The sequence below is a fragment of the Xenopus tropicalis genome, chromosome 1 (assembly GCF_000004195.4).
Source record: "Xenopus tropicalis strain Nigerian chromosome 1, UCB_Xtro_10.0, whole genome shotgun sequence".
Classification (NCBI taxonomy): Eukaryota; Metazoa; Chordata; class Amphibia; order Anura; family Pipidae; genus Xenopus; species Xenopus tropicalis.
In genome coordinates this window covers 176,163,157-176,181,784 of record NC_030677.2, presented here as the reverse complement: position 1 = coordinate 176,181,784, position 18,628 = coordinate 176,163,157, and the positions used below count along the sequence as shown (strand labels likewise).

The following is an 18,628-nucleotide window of genomic DNA, read 5'->3' as shown; positions in this document are numbered from 1 at the left end:
AGTAAAGGTTGTAACCCTCAGCTTCCCACGACTCTGGCTAATGCACTTTTTCTTTTGGTTTGGAATTTGTTAAAGGAATCATAAGAAAAAGTGATCACTATGAACTGTTTTGCCACGTCTCATTCTTAGACATGTGGATAGCGGGTGTATTTCCTATTTCTTATATTAAACACCAATGTATTGCTGTCCATTGTCCCATGAACATAAAGCCAGCTGCTGCGTATGTCCCAAACACAGGTAATAAGAAGTCACCCAGCTCGCACCATGGCTAGTATTTCAAAGCAACCAATTAGCAGACAGAATGTTTCTTAGTCACCTGATTCACAGCAAACCCCCAATTGGTTTCTATTAGTTTCTAGGCAGTGTGAAATTTGTGACGTTTATTTAATAACCCTAAGATTACTAGGTCTTGTGTAATACAATTAGGCCCTTCCATTACCAGCTTCTTCATACTCTTTGGAATTTGACCAATTTCTCCAGACATATTTGCTCCAGGTTGCTCAGGTTAGTATGATGGTGCTTCTTCACCTTAATTTTCAAGTCGTGCCACAGATGTATAGTTAAATTGAGACTGGGCTTTGTCTGGGGCATTGTACCAACTTCAACTTTTTGTTTTCTAGCCAGCCCAATGTTATGTATGGCCCAAGCTTCAGAGGTTCTCATGCAGTATTACCCATTGGCCTGTATTTTACACCATTCTTCCTTCTATTTTAACAAGATTCCCCTGTTCCTGGTGATGAAAAAGAGCCATACTTGACTGTTGTGTAATTGTGGTAAATGTTCCCTTTAAACCACTCATATTGCTACTGGGGTACAAATTTGCAGATGCGGTTGCCTATGGCTTTTGTTGGGCCATCCTTCCTTGCAGACATGTTATGAATGTGTTTGGCTCATAGGAAGTTTGGTGTTGGCAGCTTCATGCCGTTTTCTATAGAAGGGAGAAGGGTTGGTGCAAAATACAGTGAAATACTGCAGTACAACCTGCAATCCGACTTTTGGGGGAAAGTTCACCTTTCAGCAGCATAATGATCCCAAACACAAGGCAAAGTAACCCTGGAGTGGCTCCAAAAACAAAAAGATGAATGTCCTACAATGGCTTATTCCAAGTCTGATTTCATTTCAATTGAGAATCGGTGACATCATTTAGAAAGTGAGATGGACAAGAATTATCTGACTAAGCCAAACCCCCTAGAGCATCATCATCATCTCTCTCTGGCACATATTTCTACCATCAAAGGACATTGAAACCGCAAGGTTATGTATTCTCTGCAAGTAGAAATATAAATACAACTCAATTCTAATGAACCCAACAGCATTATTGTAAAATATAGTGACATCAAAATTTCTCTGACCATACTAAGGCATGATACCACTGGCCAAGCACTTATATACAGGCCGTGGAACTCCAAGGTCACTTCAAACACCCTTGTATTTTATAATAAAGTAGTTTTAATGCGACAAAAGTGAAGTCATTATGGACTGATGACACCACTAAGCGCCCTTTATAAGAAAATATTTTGCAGGTTAGTCTTGGCTGTCGTGTATATATATATAGCTTGGTGCAAATGCTACAGTATTTTAGTGTATAAACGGTGTCTTATTCTTCTGTATGTAGTGCCCACAGCATTCTCTCATAGTTCTGTGCATCTCGGATTAAATCTAATTGATTTATGTCATATGTAACACTATATTTTGCTGTCAGATTTGAAAGCTAATACCATGACAGCCCTGACAAGTAGAATATTACTATGCTCCAATCATATTTCATTAACTAATATGTACATATACCATCAGTGAATGGCAAAAGCTCAGACATAATAAATAGGCTACTCTAGAGAAACTGCTTGTCAAACAGAAACGAAGCTAAATATAAACTGCTCTTTAAAAAATATTTGTACCTTTGGCTGTACAGGTATGGGATCTATTATTTGAAATCATTGTCATTTATTTATATAGCAACGGCAACGCTTTACAGTAATCATCGGAAATACTTGGGACTTGGGAATTTTTGGATAAGGGATTTCATTTGTAGCTCCATGGTCTAAGGCTGCTGAAAATATGTATACATTATAGGGCTGTAAAAGGCTAATAGCATTGTTTTTCAACCAACATAGATTTATGCTATTCATTATTTCAGAGAAAAAAGAAATCGGTAAAACAAAAAGAATTGTTTGGTTAAATAGAATGGGAAATGGCATTCCCATAATTCAGAGCACCCGGGATGTTGGCTTGTCGAATTATAGATCCTATACAGTTATGGAGGTAATTTTTCATAATTAATAAAATATAGGAGCTTTATTAGCACTGATTATGCTGTTGTGTTTAACCTGCATAAAACTAGGTACAGGTATAGGATCTGTTATCCAGAATCCGGAAGAGTGGATGGGGGGGGGGAGTTTACACACAAGCAGGCCGGGGGACACAAGAGTGCGGGTGAAACTACAGGTGCCCCCGCCGCCCACATCCCCCGCACTTCCTAACCCCACCCCCACTGAGCCTCCCCAACGGGATTTTTCCCAGTGTCCCGGCAGTCCAGTCTGACCCTGGCTGAAGTGCCAAATGTACATTACTTTTAGTTTTATCTAGTCATACTGTCGGTTTGTGGCTGCTATTATAGTAGGAAATGAACAAGGCACGGTTTTATTAATACAGAGAAATGGAAATCATTTTTTATGGCCTTTCCGTAATTTGAAACTTTGTGGATATCGGGACCAGTGACTCGTGGCCTCCTTTTTGGATTAAGAATACGTTAGAATCACATGACTGGAAAACAGCAGCGATATGGACATATGTTCCAACTATTTCTTTCACTAAAACAAGCGCATTGCTTTCAGGCCAAAACAAGCACTTTTTATTCTGATCATAGCACCAATGTACATAAACCATGGGATATCACTGAGATCCCTACATACGTGGTTATTGATAATACTGTACGATGTAAGCAAAACATGAATGCAATTTAGTGGTTACATTGGCAAAATACAAGGAAACTGTGCTGCACATTACTTTGTAGATGCCACTAAAACAACACTACATTGTGGTTAAACATACACATAAAAACTTTTTACTCATTTTGAAATCATTTTTTGCAGGATCCATCTATGGTCTGACTATGATCCAATTTTTGCAAATTATTGGATCAGCCCAGTATGGCCCGGCATGTAGGAGGCCATTTTGTTCAGCTCCTGGCCTTGTTCAATGAGCATGTATAGCTGTATACTATTCCATAAGGATAAAACCTCTATTACTATAAGAACTGACAAAGCCAGAAATTATTTTCTGACAGGAAAAGTAGAGGAAAAGGCAGATGTTTTCACTAAGGACTGGCTAGAACTCCAGCTTCTCCCAAATGGGTTTTTTTCTGGAAGAGAAAAACTTGCCCTGATTTCACCATGCGCGTATATAGAGTTTATTAATCTTCATTTAACCCTTTACATCACAGTGTTAATAGATTTAATTGTTACATCAATATTCATTACTCACAATACTCACCCTACATTCAGGGTAAAGGAGTTGCTTCTATAGGATAGAGAAGTTCATACACCAGTAGCATTGTCTGCAGGCTGCCAGAGGAACGGGTTGTTAGGACAGAGGAAGGAAATTGATCATTATACACGTTGTTATTCACTGAAGCAAGCAGGTGAAAGCTATAGCCTGGAGTCCATTTAAGTCATTTTCTCATTGGTGTACGTCAATCACAATTAAGCAATTTGCATTCCAGACCAGAAAAGCACACACAGTGGCGATGTTACTGGCTCTGGCTGGACACTGCGAGGGAAGCTATAGACATGCCACGAGATAACCACGTTTCTGCGCTAATGGAAAGAGTTTGGGGAGAAATCAAGATAATCTTTATTTGTGCAGATTATTTACTGACTTAACTAGATGTTTTAGTAGGAAAAGAAATTTAAAGGGGAAAATATACCCCCTTTTTGACATGAGCTTATTTAGTATTAATAGAATGTGGTATCTAATCTTTGACTCGTAAGAACCATTTCCCGACCCCACTCTCCCCAGGCTCACAGTGTCATTCAGCCCCTCCCTCACCTTGTTCAATTGTGAAGTGATGGATTCTGGGACTTGAAGTCCCCCTGTTTCCATAGTGCAGGGATCCCCAAACTTTTATACTCGTGAGCCACATTCAAATGGAAAAAGTGTTGGGGAGCAACACAGGCATGAAAAAAGTTCCAGGAGGTGCAAATAAGAGCTATAATTGGCTATTTGGTAGCCCCTATGTGGACTGGCAGCCTACAGAAGGCTCTGTTTGGCTTTACACTGGGTTTTATGCAATTAAAACTTGCCTCCTAACCAGAAATTCAAAAATGAGCACCTACTTTGAGGCCACTGAGAGCCACATCCAAGGGGTTGGTGAGCAACATGTTGCTGCTTAGGCACAGGTTGGGGATCACTGCCATAGTGGGTGGTGTACAGAAAACAGAGAGACTTCAATTCTCAGAATCCATCACTCTACAGTGGAACAAGGTGAGTGAGGGGAGGCAGTAGAGTGAAAAGCCGACTTTTCTGTTAAAGTTCCACTATTCACTCTACTGCGCATGCGCTGACCACTGGCATTTTAGGAAAAGGAAGCAGGAAGGAGGAAGCGCTCACTACAGCTACCCCAGGCTGGTGCCGTTTTCTCCTAACAGGGGCACCAGCCCGGGGTACAAGGTAAGCGATTAAAGTCACTTGGGGGTGCCTAATATTTTGGCACCCCAAGTGACTTAGCCTTTCCTTCTCCTTTAAATAACTCCAGCCTGGGCTGGAAAATTCATTTATATTTATTTATTTATGGAACATCGGATTGTGTTTATGCATCTTTATATAAGTCCAACTGAAGAAATATAAGGACGATATCCCTCACTTAACTGGTAGCCTTTATTTATATTATTTCCTTGTTTTTGAGGGTTAAAACAGGGTTTGAGGGTCTTACAGGCTGCATAAGAAAGGTAATTGCTTCTTAAAAGAGAAGGAAAGGCTAATAAAGAGTTAATCTCAAGCTGCAGGCATACCTTCAGTTGTCTCAATAGTGCCCTTAAGTCTCCCCATATTTCTCAGAAGCCAAACAGGAAGAAAAAACGCTGAGCTCTGTAAAGAAAGTTCCCATAATGCCTCGCTCCTGCACCAAGACCAGTGAACATGCTCAGTTAGTAAGACTATGAGTCAGCTTCCTGCTGATTGGCTCAGATCCACATTCCTAAGGGGGGGAGGGAGTTCTTAGCATTCTTGAGGGAGGGGGGAGCAGGAGAGAGGAGAAAGCTGAAAGCTGTGTGTCTCTGGAACAGGAATTACAGACACAACAAATCTTTTGACAGAGGACTCAGCGCAGTGTTTCTGTGAGTGCTTATGGCTGTATTTACATAGACCTTTCTGATAAAGATTACTTAGTTTTTACCTTTCCTTCTCCTTTAAATAAAATCCATTTATTTGATTACGTATGCAGTAAATCCCCAAAAGCAGCCCCTTGGCCATTACAAATTATTGTTATAGGCTAGCATTAGAGGGTGTTTTATAATGAAACCCAACATATTCCTACAAGTAAAGCACTGCTTCAAAATAATTGTGCTCCCACCGGCTTGAATGTAAATTGCTGGTGGGATGGCATATGCGGTGCTACAATTTCCTGGCTATTTACATTCAAGCGCTAACTGTAACAGGAAGTAGTGTGGGAGAAAAATAACTTTGTCCATTCATTGGCTGATGTGACTTGTCATGTATGTGTGCCCTTGGTTTTTTTGTGTGCATGGTAAAAAGTACACATTCTAAATTAAAAATTGATCATTATATCTTTCTATTCCAGACTAAAATACTGCAAATTTTTGCTAAGGATAGTGGACATTGCCTTACAGAATTCACCTTATGGCGTCTTATTTCCTGCGTTTTCTTGGCTAGAAAGGTACAGCTTCATAAATGTAAAATTAAAAATGTAAATAAGTAGATTAGGGTTACGATTTGGTTCAGTATTCCGCCGATTTGTTCATCCAGATAAAAAGAAAATGTGATTTTGGTGAATTTCTAATGTAGAATGTAGACACTGAAATTTTTGAGCTTATTTGTAGGTAAAGTTGTTATGAATGGGGAGGGTAAACTTTCATATTATTGGGAGAAAGGATGGAAAGCTTGTCCTTAGGTAATGGAGCAGAGTGTTATTAGCAAAGACAAGAGCAGAAGGGGAAAGAGGTTGTGGAGAATAAAATCAATATTGTGCTTCTCGCGGGACGGAGTGATTGCATTATTGTGCAGTATTGTGCATTCTCACTTGTGTAGTATACAGTGGAGGAAATAATTATTTGACCCCTCACTGATTTTGTAAGTTTGTCCAATCACAAAGAAATGAAAAGTCTCAGAACAGTATCATTTCAATGGTAGGTTTATTTTAACAGTGGCAGATAGCACATCAAAAGGAAAATCGAAAAAATAACTTTAAATAAAAGATAGCAACTGATTTGCATTTCATTGAGTGAAATAAGTTTTTGAACCCCTACCAACCATTAAGAGTTCTGGCTCCCACAGAGTGGTTAGACACTTCTACTCAATTAGTCAACCTCATTAAGGACACCTGTCTTAACTAGTCACCTGTATAAAAGACACCTGTCCACAGAATCAATCAATCAAGCAGACTCCAAACTCTCCAACATGGGAAAGACCAAAGAGCTGTCCAAGGATGTCAGAGACAAAATTGTAGACCTGCACAAGGCTGGAATGGGCTACAAAACCATTAGCAAGAAGCTGGGAGAGAAGGTGACAACTGTTGGTGCGATTGTTCGAAAATGGAAGGAGCACAAAATGACCATCAATCGACCTCGCTCTGGGGCTCCACGCAAGATCTCACCTCGTGGGGTGTCAATGATTCTGAGAAAGGTGAAAAAGCATCCTAGAACTACACGGGAGGAGTTAGTTAATTACCTCAAATTAGCAGGGACCACAGTCACAAAGAAAACCATTGGAAACACATTACACCGCAATGGATTAAAATCCTGCAGGGCTCGCAAGGTCCCCCTGCTCAAGAAGGCACATGTGCAGGCCCGTCTGAAGTTTGCCAATGAACACCTGAATGATTCTGTGAGTGACTGGGAGAAGGTGCTGTGGTCTGATGAGACCAAAATAGAGCTCTTTGGCATTAATTCAACTCGCTGTGTTTGGAGGAAGAAAAATGCTGCCTATGACCCCCAAAACACCGTCCCCACCGTCAAGCATGGGGGTGGAAACATTTTGCTTTGGGGGTGTTTTTCTGCTAAGGGCACAGGACAACTTATTCGCATTAACGGGAAAATGGACGGAGCCATGTATCGTGAAATCCTGAACGACAACCTCCTTCCCTCTGCCAGGAAACTGAAAATGGGTCGTGGATGGGTGTTCCAGCACGACAATGACCCAAAACATACAGCAAAGGCAACAAAGGAGTGGCTCAAGAAGAAGCACATTAAGGTCATGGAGTGGCCTAGTCAGTCCCCGGACCTTAATCCAATAGAAAACCTATGGAGGGAGCTCAAGCTCAGAGTTGCACAGAGACAGCCTCGAAACCTTAGGGATTTAGAGATGATCTGCAAAGAGGAGTGGGACCAAGATTCCTCCTAAAATGTGCGCAAACTTGCTCATCAATTACAAGAAACGTTTGACCTCTGTGCTTGCAAACAAGGGTTTTTCCACTAAGTATTAAGTCTTTTTTTGTTAGAGGGTTCAAAAACTTATTTCACTCAATGAAATGCAAATCAGTTGCTATCTTTTATTTAAAGTTATTTTTTCGATTTTCCTTTTGATGTGCTATCTGCCACTGTTAAAATAAACCTACCATTGAAATGATACTGTTCTGAGACTTTTCATTTCTTTGTCATTGGATAAACTTACAAAATCAGTGAGGGGTCAAATAATTATTTCCTCCACTATATATATATATATATATACTATATACTTGTGTGTATATATATGTAGTATATATTTACTTGCATTGGCCCTGTATGTATCTAGAAAACATTGTTTGGTTTCTTTTTTTCTTTGTAGGCAACATCTCTATGATCAGTGGCCACCTTTTAATGATAACGTTAGTTCTGTACTTTATGGATCCATTTCTGTAATGCACTGCACTGCTAGAGAGCTCCATGCCCTGACTAGCGTGGGTTGTTCCTGTTTGATCCAGGAGGTTAAAGGAATAAGTTCTTGTTTGTTTAGGCCCGAGGAGGCTGGAGTGTGGTCACTCAGTTTCCAGGTCCAATCTTGCTTCTCTTTGTTCCAAAGCTTGTGCTTGGTGGCCATTTTTTGACCAATCTTCATGGCCAGACATTTTTAGGTGTAGGACATGCAATATGTTGCAGGTTACATTTAGACTCCTGAAACCCCCCAGCTATATGTTTTCTCCTTTGCAAAGATACTCTGCTGAGCAGCTCGCCCGATACGAGGTCATGGCGCAATCTTAGCAGTCACATGGCCAGGCCTGTAGGCTTAAACTGTTGGAGACTGTACAGCTTTTCTGTTGCATGTGTTTTGACTTTTAAACAGAAAGTTAACCTTTAAGTTAACTTTTAGTATGTTACAGCATTCCCTATTTCTAGCAACTTTGCAATTGGTTTTCATTATTTTTTTTAAAATAGTTTTTGAATTATTTGCCTCTCTCTTCTGCCTCTTTCCAGTTTTCAAATGGGGGTCACTGAACCCAGCATCCAAAAACTATTGCTCTGTGAGGCTACAGTGTTATTGTTACTTTTGATTACTTATCAATCTATGCCTCCCCTCTACTAGTCATATTCCCATCTCATTTAAACCATTGTCTGGTTGCTAGGGTAAATAAGACCCTATAGCAAGCAGATAGCTGTTAAAATACCTAATAGAGAGCTACTGAACAAAACTCTAAATAACTGAAAAGCCGAAAAAATACCAAATTGTCAATGTCTACATCATATTAAAAGTTAATTTAAATGTGAACTACCCTCTATTTTCTTCTTTACAGCAATGTACTACTCAGTTCTCATATGCTATTGAATAACACAACCTTATTGCACAGGAGGTGTGGAGAGCATGTGTAGCGGCCAGTTTGTGAGCAATCACTGGTTCATACATATGTAGTGTACACCTGGGTGACCTGTCTGCATTAAAGGAACAGTAACACCAAAAAATGAAAGTGTATAAAAGTAACTAAAATATAATGTGCTGCTGCCCTGCACTGGTAAACGTTGTGTGTTTACTTCAGAAAGTCTACTATAATTTATATAAATAAGCTGCTGTGTAGCCATGGGGGCAGCCATTCAATGGAGAAAAGGCACAGGCACATAGCAGATAACAGATAAAACACTATTGTATTCTACAGAGCTTATCTGTTATCTGCTATGTAACCTGTGCCTTTTCTCCTTTTTTCCAGCTTGAATGGCTGCCCCCGTGGCTACACAGCAGCTTATTATATAAATTATAGTAGTGTTACTGTAGCAAACACACCAGTTTTACCAGTGCATTTTTATTACTTTAAACTTTCATTTTTTGGTGTTACTGTTCCTTTAACTGGGGACATTATTTTATTGTAGTGTTTTGGAAAACTGCAGCTCGTGAGTTGCCATTTGGTCCGTGTTCAAAAATATTATTAAAGGCAAAATGCAATGTGTTATTTTCATTTACTTTATGACCTTCCACAAAAACTTCATGGTTTTATATCAAGAAATGACATGAAATGCACTACGAGTCCAAAATGTGAATGTTTGGTGACAATTAACAGGGAGAAGCCAAGCAAATAACAAATGGTGAGATCTACATCTGCACAGCAGTTGGTTCCAACCAGACACAAAGCAGAAGTTGGCTAGTTAAGTTGGCTAGTAAATGCCCAACAACTGGCCATAGCCAAGCATAGATTCCCCAGTAACAGCTAGAGGCAGTATCCACCCATATACACAGCTAAGCTAAGAAAAAATTGTTTAAATGCTTGTGTGTCTCAATGCTTAGCAAGAAACACATAGAAACTATACAAGTATTCTTTATGTATACACCAGCAATATACTAGAGAGAGCATAGTCAGATCTGTCCCTACCCCAAACAAATCTTCTCCACACACTATAGGGTCAGTCTCTTCAGTAAGTTTTAGGTTTTAGATACTACAGTATACAATGGCTTTAAGTTCCAGGGAACTTGTATCAGCAGCTGCATTTTATACTACGGACACATTCCAGGTTTTAACATGAATATGTATGAGTTGCTTTAAAGGAAAAGTAACACTAAATTTTTTTAAGTAAAAAAGCTTTTCTACCCTGCAACAATAACTGCCCTATCCTGCAAACCACTTAGTATTTTAAATGCTTTAATAGAAAATACCAGTTAACACTTGGCTTCCTGTCATTTGAAATAAGGTGATACGGCGAAGGAAGGAGCAGCATCCACTATGCAACGATCGATTGATAGAGCTTAGCCTGACTCCTTCCTATACAGAGGGAAGGCTAGGCTCGATCAATCGATCGTCACATAGTGGATGCTGCTCCTTCCTTCACCGTATCACCTTATTTCTATTGACAGGAAGCCAAGTTTTAGCAGGTATTTTCTATTAAAGCATTTAAAATACTAAGGGGTTTGCAGGATAGGGCAGTTATTGGTGCAGGGTAGAATAGCTTTTTTACTTAAATTTTAGTGTTACTTTTCCTTTAAGGTAAAAGGTTAAAATGGCACCCAGACCATGTACTGGTGTTGGGCATTAAATCTTATTTCCCCATGGCTGCTGCAGCCTTGACTTGATGCTTGGGAGGTAGAGACCAGAAAGGGTAAAGCAAACTGGGTCAGCACCTCTCTCCTCTGGAGCACAGTGGACTCAATAGACCAGTGATCCCCAACCAGTGGCTCAGGGGCAACATGTTGTTTCCCAAACCCTTGGATGTTGCTCCCAGTGGCCTCAAAGCAGGTGCTTAATTTGAATTCCTGGCTTGGGGGCAAGTTTTGGTTGAATAAAAACAAGATTTACTACCAAATAAAGCCGCCCGCAAGCTGATAGCCTCTATGCACACTACCTAATAGCCAATCACAGCCCTTACTTAGCACAGAAATATCCTGGGGCATGCTAAATAAGGGCTGTGATTGGTGGTGTTGCTCCTCAACTCTTACATTTGAATGTGGCTTACAGGTAAAAAGGGATGGGGACCCCTGCATTAGACCCATGATCCCCACTCATGTAAATGGACTTATTTAGCTACCAGCTCCCTTATACAATGAAACATGCAGATAACACAGATATAAAGAAAAGATAACATTGAGAGAGGCCAGAATGGTTCTTCAATTTAATTAGACATATATAGAAGAAATCTATATACAATCATTGTGAATTTACACAGTTTATAAAGCAAGTCAGATCCATTTGAAATTATACTGGCTGCATAGCACATTTGACATTATTGCCCATTTCATAAAAAAGGGGGAACACAAAAGGATTTACAATAAAACTTGGGGTGGGGGTAAATCTGGACAAAGGAGCATCTTGTGGGTGGAACCAGCTGAATTTCCAGGACAAAAATCTTGGAGACATTCAGACTGACGTATGCATTCCATCACAACACTGACATCTCATTAGAATTAAAAACAATCCTGATAAAGTATCCTATAAAGAGAAACACTGACTGGAATTTTGTTCCCTTTCCCCATTTTTTACATTCTGAACATATTCCATCAAAACGTGTTTAAAAAGTCGGATGAATATACATATTCCTATATTTGTTGAGAAGGCCTGAGTTGGTGGGGAAAGGAACAGTCAAAGAAAGCCTGAGAGAGAAGGAAATGTTCATTTAATTAATTTACAATAATTTACAGTAGTTTTTACTTTGTAATAAAAAAAAAATATTCATTACAGTTGATCACAGAAAAGAAGACTGGCTATTTTACAGTTGTAGGTACAGAATTTAAATATTCAAGCATATGATGAGAAGCGGCAAGGTTGTAGAAGTGTACAATGTAAACAAACAGCTTTGGAAAGTGAACCAAGTCCTTTATAGCATTTTCCAAAAAAATATTTTCAAATACTCATTTTAACATGATCAGCCAACAAAAAAAACCCAGTTCATTTACAGTTTAAAAAAATGATGTGAAAACTTCCGTTTTCTTAAAATTCAGTCTACAGGGGCAGTGCTGAGGTCTCTGAAATAGTAAACATCTTTTCTATTTCTTTAAAAAATGCCACAATTGCAGCACAGTGCAGCATATACCTTAAATACAAAAATATTCTCTGTTCAGCTGTGACAAAGACGCACCTTGCAGTCTGGAAAGTAGTAACAGTCTGCCAGGTCAGCAGATCAAAGTCATTTCCTTCAAGTCATGTAAGGCAATCACTGTGATATTTTATTGAATATGGCTAAAGGAGTCTAGAACGGTATTCCTGGTGTTATGTTTTGCGACCACTCCATAAATGCTCGGGAGTGCTCTTGTGATCAGATGATTCATAAGGGGACCTGCGCCCTAAAGGAGATCGGGAGTCATACGCTGATCTCTGGTCCAAAGGTGACCTCGGCCCACTGCTGGAGGCTCTGTGGTCCAACTGCCAGTCTGAATGGTACCGATAATCTCTTGAAGATTTATGGTGGCTGTAATCAGAACTGGATCTGTGGTCAGAATGTAAACGATGGTCAGAATGGGAACGATGATCACTATAAGATCTATCCTTCAAACCTCCTTCTAGGTTTGATCTATGATCTCTACTTCTGTGGTCATCCAATTTTCTGTGTTTACTTTCACTGTGGTACCTAGAACACAATCACAAGAGAACTATGTAAGGTTATAAAATATGAACAATTGTACAGGTTAATCCAAGCTGGTCATATATAGGCAACAGTGGGGTGTGGGATGGGTGCAAGGGGCCCAATGTGAGCCAATCTTTGGCCTGGGACCCTTTAGATTGTGAGTAGGGACCTCTGATCCTATTTATTACTCTGTAACCCTTGTTTGTTAAAATTATCAAAAGAACTCTGTTCTAAAATTAATATAAAGCACTAAAAATAAATGATGATGATGATAGGGCTAAATGATTGGATCAACCCACGCCATACTAGTGGATCTTACAAACATTTTTTAAAAGTACATGCTAATAACTGTCCAATTATGCAAAAACATGTATTTAGTAACATCCCATCTATAAAAATTCTGATTTTTTACCTTTAATACTCTTGGGTCAACAGGTATAGCTGGACTACAATCCCTCAATCCTTTAATATAAATATGCAAGCATGAATTACCACCCACTAATCACAAAAAAAGCTCAAAAGTGACTACAGAAACACAATTACCCCCTCCTCTTTTTAGTCTGCAGATATACACAAGTAAAAAAAAAAAACTATTCTTGTTTTCTTAAAGGAACAGTAACACCAAAAAATGAAAGTGTATAAAAGTAACTAAAATATAATGTGCTGCTGCCCTGCACTGGTAAAAGTTGTGTGTTTACTTCAGAAAGTCTACTATAATTTATATAAATAAGCTGCTATGTAGCCATGGGGGCAGCCATTCAAAGGAGAAAAGGCACAGGCACATAGCAGATAACAGATAAAACACCATTGTATTCTACAGAACTTATCTGTTATCTGCTATGTAACCTGTGGCTTTTCTCCTTTTTTCCATCTTGAATGGCTGCCTCCGTGGCTACACAGTAGCTTATTATATAAATTATAGTAGTGTTACTGTAGCAAACACACCAGTTTTACCAGTGCAGGGCAACAGTGCATTATATTTTTATTACTTTAAAGCTCTTTCATTTTTTGGTGTTACTGTTCCTTTAACAACCCACCTGTCCTGTTTGTAGTGGTGGTCCCAGTCTCTGTGGTCTTTCCCATTGCTGAAGCTGGAGTACGGCCTTTTTCTGGAATCTCCTTTCTTATAAGCATCACTCTGATGTCTGTCTTTGTAGTGGTGATCATGATACTGTGAATGTCTTTCAGAGGAATAACTATCTCTGCTGCTGTCATCATGGTTGCTGTTTTCTTTTAGTCGGTCAACATCTGAAAAACATGTGCAATAAATATTATGGGAAATACAATGTTTACAATATGCCAACCAATGGCTCTTGGGCCCCCAGCATAGGTGCTTAAGGTATCAGAAAATTATCTCTAAGTAGATCTTTATTTTCCTTTTCAATTGATTAGGTGTGTGAGAGAATGCATTAAACATCGGTTGGAAGCAAACAACCCATTTAGTTGAGCAGCTAACAGAACCACCAACAGCAAGCAAACAGGCACAGCCACCAGCTTTCAAGGCATCTGCAATAAAATATCTTACAGAATGTATGTCAAGTGAAGAGGTGCTATAAAAAGAGCATTAAACTCAAAATGGTAGGAAGATGCTTGTTTTAGAAGAGCATTATAGTATAGCACTCTAGTATGGTCACAAATGAGAGCTGCTTTTGTTGCCTCGGTTGAAGCAATTCTCAGAGACAGCGGCGGCTTTATGACCGGAGGTGCTGTTAGTGATTAAGGTGACTGCCAGGCTAAACAATGCCACATCTCGATGTATAAGAACAATTTCTTGTTTGCTTATAAGTGTAAAATATTTTTTTTTGGTTGTTTAGGCTGGTGCAGTAAGCTCAGTATATAAAGTATGGCATTTCTAACCATATTCATTTTTAGGGTTTAGTTCCCTTTTAAATCTCTGCTCCTGCTATACCCATACATGTAAAAGTGTGGAACAAGATATAGGCATGTGGTCATAACATTTCAGCGTTTCTGTGACTTTTCTTCTACCTTCTATTGTGAGATTGTATTTGTAATACATAAAGCTCTGAAAATAAGAAAGAACTGATGCAGAATAATAAAGGCTGATACTACCCTATTCCAGCCAGGCCATTATTATTTTGCACTAAAAGCTTAGGCTAGCAGAATGTAGTAATGGATTTATAGAAACAGACTTATGTTACATAGCTATACTGGGTTGAAAAAAAAGAGTCCATCAGGTAAACCCAGCACACACAACCTATACTTACCAATCTATACACTCACATACATAAACTATATATACAACCACTAGTACTAACTGTAGATATTAGTATCACAATAGCCTTGGATATTCTGATTGTTCAAGAACTCATCCAGGCCCCTCTTATAGGCATTAACAGAATTTGCCATTACCACACTCCTCCAGCCTCTTAACCATTCTCTCCCCTAGCACAGCGGACCCCCTTCCATTGAGGTGCAATCCGTCATGGCTGTACCCCAAATAAAAGTCAGCCCAGTGCTCTAGGAACCCAAACCCTTCCTTCCTACACCAAGACTTTAGCCACGCATTTAGCTCCCAAAGCTCCCGCTGTCTCCCTAAACTTGCACGTGGCAAAATTTCCGAAAAAACGACATTGGAGGACCTTTCCTTAACCTAGATCCCTGAACTCACTCTTTAAGGTCCTCCACCTACCGTTCATTTTGTCGTTAGTACCAATATGTACCAAGACAGCCGGGTCATGCCCAGCCCCTCCCAATAATTTGTCAACCCGATCAACCACATGCTGAACCCTGGCACCAGGAAGACAGCAAACTGTTCAGTTGAATCGATCCGCTCGACAGATTACCATGTCCACTTTCCTAATGATCAAATCCCCTATAACCACCATCTGTTTAGGCCAAGCTCTGCTCTCCTCCCCACCACTACTAGAGAAATTGGTCTCCTGGCTGTTAGAGAGATCAGCCTCCTCTAGAACCGCCAGTCCAGAGTTCACATTCCCATCTTCTTCACACGATCTGGCAAATCTGTTGGTATGCACATAGGCGGAGGGTGACTTTTTTGTTTGGGGAGGCTAAAGATGGCCCATACACAGACTGACCTAAAGCTAATGTGACACTTAGTGGATTCGCTGCTGGTGTAAAAAATTAACCTCCCAACTACCTCTTGCCGTTCCCACTGACTACCAGGGATACTGTACAAAAGTGCGGGTGGGGGTGCTTTTTTTTACCCTAAAATGCTTAGGATGTAAAAGTATTCATACGTGCACTTCTGTTAGGGGATCTGCAAACATTTGTGTTTGTGATCAGTTAGCTTAAAGGGGTAGTTCGCATTCACTTTTATTTTTAATGGTTTTTCAGTTATTTAGCTTTTTGTTCAGCAGCTCTCCATTTGGTATTTCAGCAGCTATCTGGTTGCTAGGGTCTTATTTACCCTAGCAACCAGGTAGTGGTTTAAACAAGAGATGGGAATATGAATAGGTAAGGGGCCTACTTGGAAAAATAAGTAATCCAAAATTATAATAATAATAAAATTGTAGCCTCACAGAGCAATATTTTTGGCCCCCATTTGAAATCTGGAAAGAGGCAGAACAGAGGCAAATTATTCAAAAAAATTAATTAGGAAGACCAATTGCAAAGTTGCTAGGAATAGGCCATTTTATAACATACTAAAGGTTAACTTAAAAGTGAACCACCCCTTTAGATGTGTTAATGTTAGTTTTATAGCAAGAAAGGCAGTGGGTACTGACTCCCCATTATATACAGTGAGACGCAGTTCGTATTTACAAACCCAGCACATTATATACAGTGAGAAGCAGTGGGTACAGATGGCAGATATTCAGGCCCTGGCACTATAACACTGGCACTGATACACAACATTGGCTCCACTGTAACTTACTATAAATGAACAAAACAATGACAAAAATAAAAAAAAAATAGTAAGTGCAAAAAACAACAACAAATATATAAACACACAATGAGCTTTTTCAGAGGGAAAGAGTTAACTTACCCTCCATGTGTTAGGGTAGGGGATAGATTATAAATTATTATAGATGTCAGGTCAGGCAAAAAACAATTTAATGTCAGCTAGTGATTCTTTAGAACTGTATAGTGCCTGGGTATAGTGCCTGGGTATAGCGCCTGGGTATAGCGCCTGGGTATAGCGCCTGGGTATAGTACCTGTGGGATGAAATCTGCAGCAAAAGTTGAGAGTTGGTTCTTAGGTAAAGTTACAGCTGCAGATTCTTCTTTTCAGTCTTCATTTCTGCACTGTTTCCCGATCCCTGTGTGCATCTGTGCTCTGATTGGTCAATTTTACTGTCTGTCAAGGAAGCTGTGCTCTGATTGGAGAATCCAGAAAAAGAAAGATCCAATCGGAGCACAGCAAAACGGGCTTGAGGAACTCATTTCCAGGACAGTGCAGAAACGGAGTAAGGTGTTTTTTTTTTTGTTTTGTTTTTTTTTTTTTTAATGTGCCAAGCAGGTTTGGGGAGGCTTAGCCTACCCTAGCCTTATGGAAAATCCGCCTATGGGTATGCACAAACCCTGGCGCAACCTGCCTCTTCCTTTTCCCCACACTAGATTGTCTGACTGTCACCCAGCTTACTGCCTTATCATCCTTTCTCTGCCCCCCTCCCCCCAAACTATGTGACCCCGCTAGCTCCTGCTCAGTGAGCAAGAGACTACTCAAGATTGTCAGAGACTCCTCTCAGGATTGCAACTATATAGTTGCAACTATAAGCGCAAAGCAAACCAGGCTGAGAAAAGCTGTTATGGCCACAGTGGTCCTTATGATATCTTTCAAGTGAATGAGTTAGATGGCTGACATTATGCACATACTATCTGTGTCATGTCTCTCAGATCATGGTGTAGGTTCTATAAAGTGTTACTACATTTAAAGCCCATGGAGATCATGAAACAAGCTTGTGTATGAGATGTGGGCCTGGTAATGAATATTCTATAATGTCACTATATATAATCATTAACAATTAATTAACTGAATCTCAGCTCCTAAAATCATTTTGCTTTAACTTTAATTAGATGTATTAAGAAAGAGCAGAAAGAACAAAATCTATTGTTAAAACACTGAGGGACCCCACTGCATTACTGCTATTACAACAATTAACACTATAGAAAGAAAATACTGACCTCTGATGGCCATGAGGAAAACGTACATACAGTATTATTGAAAATCTCTACAAGATGTATGTATATCTTTATTTATAAAGCGCTACTTATGTACGCAGCGCTGTACAGTAGAATACATTAATACAAACAGGGGGTTATTAAGATAAATACAAAGTATAACAATAAATACAAATAAATACAAGATACAGTTGCAATAAGTTAAGAGTCAAAGACACAAGAGGATGGAAGGTCCCTGCCCTGTAGAGCTTACAATCTATATGGTAGGGTAAAGATGTTTAATGGAGATATTTATGACTTTATGTGTAGGCTGACCTGTGACCCATTGTTTTCCCTTTGAACCTGCAAAGGCCCCTGTGCTTAGGCTTTAATTATCATGGCACTATATACATAAATGAGATGGTGTTTGCCGTGGTATAAACTGCCCCTGTGCATTTCCAGAGATGCTGAAAGTGCAGCCCTGCTGAACAAGATTAAATGTAAATAGCTGGAACCACTGGGCATGTTAATATCCCACTATGGTCAGTGCTACATTTTTAATAAAAGTCAAACAGCACTAAAAAGAGCACAATGCATGTGGGATAGTTTACCTAATTTGAAGTCTCTATTAGCTTATGTCACAGGCTAAAGTGGAACTTGCTCATGTGCATCAGAACCTGGCCGTACTCTACCCAAGCTCAACCTGCTTGCAACCAAGCTGGTTATGTATAAACGCCTTTTCTTCCTCCTGGTCATTTACTGCTTTTAAACAGATTAAACTCAGTAATAGGAACACTTACCTGGATGACGAAGGTTTGTATTTACACTGCTGCTGCTGTTCTGATCATTGTGCTGGGAAAAAA

At 39.6% G+C, this 18,628-nt stretch overlaps 1 protein-coding gene across 2 annotated transcripts in view; it reads right to left on the bottom strand.

Moving 5' to 3' along the window:
* Positions 1-11,223: 11,223 nt before the first annotated feature.
* chd1 (chromodomain helicase DNA binding protein 1) overlaps positions 11,224-18,628 on the bottom strand; it is a 38,091-nt gene continuing 30,686 nt past the window's right edge. For both annotated transcript variants that reach the window (XM_031893292.1, XM_031893297.1), the window contains exons 35-37: positions 18,566-18,617; positions 13,724-13,934; positions 11,224-12,689 (exon numbers count right to left, since the gene is read on the bottom strand). In XM_031893292.1, the coding sequence (XP_031749152.1) occupies positions 12,332-12,689; positions 13,724-13,934; positions 18,566-18,617 (621 nt within the window). In that variant the 3' untranslated portion in view covers positions 11,224-12,331. The remainder of the gene's footprint in view (positions 12,690-13,723; positions 13,935-18,565; positions 18,618-18,628) is intronic.